The following is a 7,362-nucleotide window of genomic DNA, read 5'->3' on the forward strand; positions in this document are numbered from 1 at the left end:
CTGTCCCACGGGGGGGCTCCCGGTCTTCATCCCCATTTTCCAGATGAGGGAACAGAGGCCCAGAGGATAATAATAATAACGGCATTTATCAAGCACTTACTATGTGTTCTAAGTGCTGGGGCGGTTACGAGGGGATCAGGCTGTCCCACGGGGGGCTCCCGGTCTCCATCCCCATTTTCTGGATGAGGGAACTGAGGCCCAGAGAAGTGAAGCGACCCGCCCAAAGTCGCCCAGCTAACAAGCGGCGGAGCCGGGATGAGAACCCGTGACCTCTGACCCCCGAGCCCGGGCCCTTTCCCCTGAGCGGCCCTCCTCGGTCAATCAGTCGTATTTATTGAGCGCTTACCGTGCGCAGAGCGCTGTACCAAGCGCTTGGGAAGTACAAATCGGCGACACATAGAGACGGTCCCTACCCAACAGTGGGCTCACGGTCTACCAGACTGCCCACCCCGCTGACAACTCCCTTTCCCCCGGGCCTCTCTGCCTCCAGAGCTGCTGACGGTGGGGCTGTCGTCGGTGCGCCGCCCCCGAGGCAGTTACCTCCTGGACACCTTGGGCTCCGTGTTCCAGAGCTCGTCGGCGGCCGAGCTGAGGGACGCGCTGGTGGTGGTGCACCTGGCCGATCCCGACCCGCGCTGGGCCCGCCGCACGGCGGCCGCGGTGGCCGGCCGCTTTGCCTCCCAGCTGCTGGCGGGGCAGCTGCTGCTCGTCCGCGCCCCGCCGGCCGCCTACCCGCCGCTGCGGGGCCTGAAGCGCAACTTCGGCGACGCTGCGGACCGGGTGGCCTTCCGCTCCAAGCAGAACGTGGACTACGCCTTCCTGGTGAGCTGCGCCGCCAACCTCTCCCGCTACTTCCTCATGATCGAGGACGACGTCCGCTGCGCCCGGGGCTTCCTCACCGCCGTGCGCCGGGCCATCGAGGCCCACCGGGACACCCCCTGGGTCACCCTGGAGTTCTCCAAGCTGGGCTACATCGGCAAGCTCTACCGGGCCAGCGACCTGCCTCGCCTCGCCCGCTTCCTGCTCCTCTTCTACCAGGAGATGCCCTGCGACTGGCTCCTCGACCATTTCCGCCTGCTTCTGGCCCAGAAAGATCCCATCCGCCTCAGCCCTTCGCTCTTCCAGCACGTGGGCACGTACTCCTCCTTCCGGGGCACCATCAACGAGCTAAAAGACGACGAGTACCACGACGGCGGCGGGGTCGCCGCCAACCCCCTGGCGACCTTCCACACGGACATGACCGCCTACGACGGCTTCGCCCCCGAGCGGGCCTACGCCCCGGGGGACGGCTTCTTCTGGGGCCACCCCGTGCTGGCCGGCAGCCACCTGACGGTGGTGTTCCTGCGGCCGGCCCGCGTACGCCGGCTGCGGGTGGCGACGGGCACCGCCCAAGAGAAGAAGGACCGGCTGAGGGCCGGCCGCGTGGAGCTGGGCCGCCGGCTCGACGGGGAGGGCCGAGACTGCTCCGATTACCGTCCCCTGGGACCGCTGCTGGACGGCCAGCTGGCCTGGGAGGAGCCGGCCAGCGGAGGGGGACGGGAGGTGAGGTGCGTGAGGCTGGTGGCCCTGCGGGAGCAGCGGGATTGGCTCATCGTGAGGCACTTGGACGTGTGGACCGAAGACGCTGAGCGGTGAAGCCCCCGGCACACGGGGGCAGGAGGAGGCACGCTAATGGGGGGGCTGAATGGGCCCGAAACACCGGGAGGTAAAATCCTCGAACGGCTCAAGGGGGAAAGGCCGCCCCAAGCACCCCGGGGACTCGGAGGGACCTCAAGGAAGCACCGGGAGAGGGTCCGACACTCTGCTTCTCTGCCCGGGCTCTGAGCCCCGAAGACCCGAAGGGGAGCCGTTTCTACTGTGGCCCTGGGACCTTGGGAGGCAGGACCAAGCAGGGAAAATGAGTCACTTGAAGTCAAGGCCCTCAGGCCCCACATTAGGCAAGTCACTTCGCTTCTCTGTGCCTCGGTTACCTCATCTGTAAAATGGGGATTAAGACTGTGAGCCCCCCCCCGTGGGACAACCTGATCACCTTGTAACCTCCCCAGCGCTTAGAACAGTGTTTTGCACATAGTAAGCGCTTAATAAACACCATTATTATTATTAGGTCTGTCAGTGACGGATTCCACAAAAGGAACAGCACCTTTTTCATTCATTCATTCAATCGTATTTATTGAGCACTTACCGTGTGCAGAGCACTGTACCAAGTGCTTGGAAAGTACACGTTGGCGACGTATAGAGACGGTCCCTACCCAACAATGGGCTCACAGTCTAGAGAGGGGAGACAGACGACAAAACAAAACACGTGGACAGGTGTCAAGTCGTCAGAGCAAATAGAATTAAAGCTAAATGCACATCATTAGCAAAATAAATAGAATAGTAAATATGTACAAGTAAAATAAATAGAGTAATAACTCTGGACAAACATATATACAGGGGTTGTGGGGAGGGGAAGGAGTAGGGCGGGGGGGATGGGGAGGAGGAGAGGAAAAAGGGGGCTCAGTCTGGGAAGGCCTCTTGGAGGAGGTGAGTTCTCAGGAGAGCTCTGAAGGGAGGAAGAGAGCTAGCTTGGTGGATGTGGGGAGGGAGGGCATTCCAGGCCCGGGGGAGGACGTGGGCCGGGGGTCGATGGCGGGACAGGCGAGAACGAGGCCCGGTGAGGAGATTAGCAGTGGCAGAGGAGCGGAGGGTGCGAGCTGGGCTGGAGAAGGAGAGAAGGGAGGTGAGGTAGGCGGGGGCGAGGGGATGGACAGCCTTGAAGCCCAGTGTGAGGAGTTTTTGCCTGATGCGTAGGTTAACTGGTAGCCACTGGAGATTTTTGAGGAGGGGAGTAACATGCCCAGAGTGTTTCTGTACAAAGACGATCTGGGCAGCGGCATGAAGTATGGATTGAAGTGGGGAGAGACACGAGGATGGGAGATCGGACAGGAGGCTGATGCAGTAATCCAGTTGGGATAGGATGAGAGATTGAATGAGCAAGGTAGTGGTTTGGATGAAGAGGAGAGGGAGGGGAGGGAGAGGGAGGGGCAGGGAAGGGGAGGGAAGTGGGCATCGACTATTTGTTTCCGTTGAGGTGAGGTGGTGAGGGGGCTGAACGTGGAAGGTGGAACCGTGAGGGGCAGAGCTTTGAGGGAGCCGCGGAGGAGAGGAAGGAGAAGGAAGGGAGGAAAAAAGGAGATGAGGGAGGAGAAATAGGAGTTAGAGTGGGAGGGAGGACAACCAGAGGGGGGGAGAGGAGGAAGGAGAAATAGGAGTTAATCAATCAATCACATTTATTGAGTGCCTACTGTGTGCAGAGCACTGTACTAAGCGCTTGGGAAGTACAAGTTGGCAACATATAGAGACGGTCCCTACCCAACAGTGGGCTCACAGTCTAGGAAGATAAGAGTTAGAGTGGGAGGGAGGACAACCAGAGGGGCTGAGAGGAAGAAGGAGAAGAGGAGGAAGGCCACAGCTTTCCTCACCCCCACCAAGCTCTGGAGCCCCCGTGCCCACCTCACCCGACCCTCCCTGGCCACCCAGCCCCTTCCCCTTCTCCCAGGGAACTAAGAGGTCCGAACTTAAAAGTGACTGTGCCGGTTGAAAGCCTGCCAGGGCCTATTCTGGTGCTGCCTCCCCCAAAAAACAGTGGCTCGGAAGCTGGCCTGGGAAGCTGCATGGATAATAATAATAATAATAATAATGGCACTTATTAAGCGCTTACTATACTCTTCTAAATGCTGGGGAGGTTACAAGGTGATCAGGTTGTCCCATGTGGAGCTCACAGTCTTAATCCCCATTTTACAGAGGAGGTAACCGAGGCACAGAGAAGTTAAGTGACTTGCTGAAAGCCACACACCTGACAACTGGCGGAGACGGGATTTGAACCCGTGACCTCTAACTCCAAAGCCCGGGCTCTTTCCACTGAGCCCCACTGCTTCTCACGGATGCATGGATGGCACTCCCTCAAGCTTTGGCCTGGCACCCCAACTCTGGAGCTCTGACCCTCACTTTGACCCCAGAGAACCTCCCAAGACTGCCTGGGCAGATGGGGCAGAGATCTGGGGGGGTGTTGTGTTCATTCATTCATGCATTTATTCATTCAATCGTATTTATTGAGCACTTACCACGTGCCGAGCCTGTACTAAGCGCTTGGGAGAATTCAATATAACAATAAACAGAAAGATTCCCTGCCCACTATGACCTTGCAGTCTAAAGACTGCAGGAGGCCTTCCCAGACTGAGCCCCTTCCTTCCTCTCCCCCTCGTCCCCCTCTCCATCCCCCCATCTTACCTCCTTCCCTTCCCCACAGCACCTGTATATATGCCTATATGTTTGTACATATTTATTACTCTATTTATTTATTTATTTATTTTACTTGTACATATCTATTCTATTTATTTTATTTTGTTAGTATGTTTGGTTTTGTTCTCTGTCTCCCCCTTCTAGACTGTGAGCCCGCTGTTGGGTAGGGACCGTCTCTATGTGTTGCCGACTTGTACTTCTCAAGCGCTTAGTACAGTGCTCTGCACACAGTAAGCGCTCAATAAATACGATTGATTGATTGATTGATTAGGAGAAGCAGCGTGGCTCAGTGGAAAGAGCCCGGGCTTGGGAGTCAGAGGTCATGGGTTCTAATCCCAGCTCGGCCGCTTATCAGCTGTGTGACCTTGGGGAAGTCACTTCACTTCTCTGTGCCTCAGTGACCTCATCTGTAAAATGGGGGTGAGTATCGTGAGCCCCACGTGGGACAACCTGATCACCTCGTATCCACCCCAGCGCGTAGAACAGTGCTTTGCACATAGTAAGCGCATAACAAATACCATCATCATTATTATTATTAGCGGGGGAGCTAGACATTAATATAAATGAATAAATAAATTACAGCTTTGTACAAAAATGCTGTGGGTGTGAATGGTTCGCCCCCAGGGAGCTTCAAGGCTGAGGATCAGAAGAAAATCAATCAATCAATCGTATTTATTGAGCACTTACTGTGTGCAGAGCACTGTACTAAGCACTTGGGAAGTCCAAGTTGGCAACATATAGAGACAGTCCCTAGCCAACAGTGGGCTCACAGTCTAAAAGGCGGAGACAGAGAACAAAACCAAACATACTAACAGAATAAAATAAATAGAATAGATATGTACAAGTAAAATAAATAGAGTAATAAATATGTACAAACATATATACATATATACAGGTGCTGTGGGGAAAGGAAGGAGGTAAAATGAGGGGGATGGGGAGGGGGACGAGGGGGAAAGGAAGGAAGGGGCTCAGTCTGGGAAGGCCTCCTGGAGGAGGTGAGCTCCTCGTAACCTCCCCAGCGCTTAGAACAGTGCTTTGCACAGAGTAAGCGCTTAATAAATGCCATCATTATTATCATCATCATCAGTCGTATTTATTGAGCGCTTACTGTGTGCAGAGCACTGTACTAAGAGCTTGGGAAGTCCAAGTTGGCAACATATAGAGGCAGTCCCTACCCAGCAGTGGGCTCACAGTCTAAAACGGGGAGACGTCAGTGCCATCTCCTCTGCTCCAAGAGGTTGGCTGCACCTGCCCATCAGGGCCGGTTTGGGGGCACTGAGTAAGAAAGGGTGCTGCTTCGGGGGGGCACTGTCAAAGGGGTGCAGCGCGGGCAGCAATTCAAGATTCGTAAGTTCCCAGCCTCCCACCATCCCAGCTCTGGCCCCTGAGTCCTGCGGCTCAGAAGCGGCATCTTTCAGTCATTCAAGAGAAGCAGCGTGGCTCAGTGGAAAGAGCCCGGGCTTTGGAGTCAGAGGTCAGGGGTTCGAATCCCGACTCCACCGCATGTCTGCTGTGTGACCTTGGGCAAGTTACTTAATTTCTCTGAGTCTCAGTTACCTCATCTGTAAAATGGGGACTAAGACTGTGAACCCCACATGGGACAACCTGATCACTTTGTATCCCCCCCAGCGCTTAGAACAGTGCTTTGCACATAGTAAGCGCTTAACAAATGCCAACATTATTATTATTATTATTATTATTCAATCATTCAATCGCATTTCTTGAGCGCTTACTGTGTGCAGAGCACTGGACTAAGCGCTTGGGAAGTCCAAGTCGGCAACATCTAGAGACGGTCCCTACCCAGCATTCATTCATTCATTCATTCAATCGTATTTATTGAGCGCTTACTGTGCGCAGAGCACGGTACTAAGCGCTTGGGAAGGACATGTTGGCAACATTAGAGACACTCCCTACCCAACAGCAGGCTCACAGTCTAGAAGGGGGAGAGAGACAACACCACATATTAACAAAATAAAATAAATGGAATAAATATGTACAAGTAAAATGAATGGAGTAATAAACATGTACAAACATATATACATATATATTCATTCACTCAATCTTATTTATTGAGCGCTTACTCTGTGCAGAGCACTGTGCTAAGCGCTTGGGAAGTACAAGTTGGCAACATCTAGAGACGGTCCCTACCCAACAGCGGGCTCACAGTCTAGAAGGGGGAGACAGACAACAAAACATATTAACAAAATAAAATAAATGGAGTAAATATGTACAAGTAAAATGAATGGAGTAATAAATATGTACAAACATATTATACATGCATATTCATTCATTCAATCGTATTTATTGAGCGCTTACTCTGTGCAGAGCACTGTGCTAAGCGCTTGGGAAGTCCAAGTTGGCAACATCTAGAGACGGTCCCTACCCAACAGCGGGCTCACAGTCTAGAAGGGGGAGACAGACAACAAAACATATTAACAAAATAAAATAAATGGAATAAATATGTACAAGTAAAATGAATCAATAAAGTAATAAATATGTACAGACATATATACATATATATTCATTCATTCAATCGTATTTATTGAGCGCTTACTGTGTGCAGAGCACTGTGCTAAGCGCTTGGGAAGTACAAGTTGGCAACATCTAGAGACGGTCCCTACCCAACAGTGGGCTCACAGTCTAGACGTGGGAGACAGACAACAAAACATATTAACAAAATAAAATAAATGGAATAAATATGTACAAGTAAAATGAATAATAATAATAATAATAATGGCATTTATTAAGTGCTTACTATGTGCAAAGCACTGTTCTAAGCGCTGGGGGGGATACAAGGTGATCAGGTTGTCCCGTGTGGGGCTCACAGTCCTCATCGCCATTTTACAGATGAGGGAACTGAGGCTCCGAGAAGTGAAATGACTTGCCCCAAATCAATAGAGTAATAAATATGTACAGACATATATACATATATATTCATTCATTCAATCATATTTATTGAGCGCTTACTGTGTGCAGAGCACTGTGCTAAGCGCTTGGGAAGTACAAGTTGGCAACATCTAGAGACGGTCCCTACCCAACAGTGGGCTCGCAGTCTAGAAGGGGGAAACAGACAACAAAACA

At 52.6% G+C, this 7,362-nt stretch overlaps 1 protein-coding gene across 1 annotated transcript in view; it reads left to right on the top strand.

Moving 5' to 3' along the window:
* LOC119930855 (alpha-1,6-mannosyl-glycoprotein 4-beta-N-acetylglucosaminyltransferase-like) overlaps positions 1-1,951 on the top strand; it is a 35,359-nt gene extending 33,408 nt beyond the window's left edge. Inside the window, exon 5 of the mRNA XM_038749573.1 lies at positions 491-1,951. Within this exon, the coding sequence (XP_038605501.1) occupies positions 491-1,635 (1,145 nt within the window). The 3' untranslated portion in view covers positions 1,636-1,951. The remainder of the gene's footprint in view (positions 1-490) is intronic.
* Positions 1,952-7,362: the final 5,411 nt, after the last annotated feature.

Source organism: Tachyglossus aculeatus, chromosome 7 (assembly GCF_015852505.1).
Source record: "Tachyglossus aculeatus isolate mTacAcu1 chromosome 7, mTacAcu1.pri, whole genome shotgun sequence".
In the NCBI taxonomy this organism is placed as follows: domain Eukaryota; kingdom Metazoa; phylum Chordata; class Mammalia; order Monotremata; family Tachyglossidae; genus Tachyglossus; species Tachyglossus aculeatus.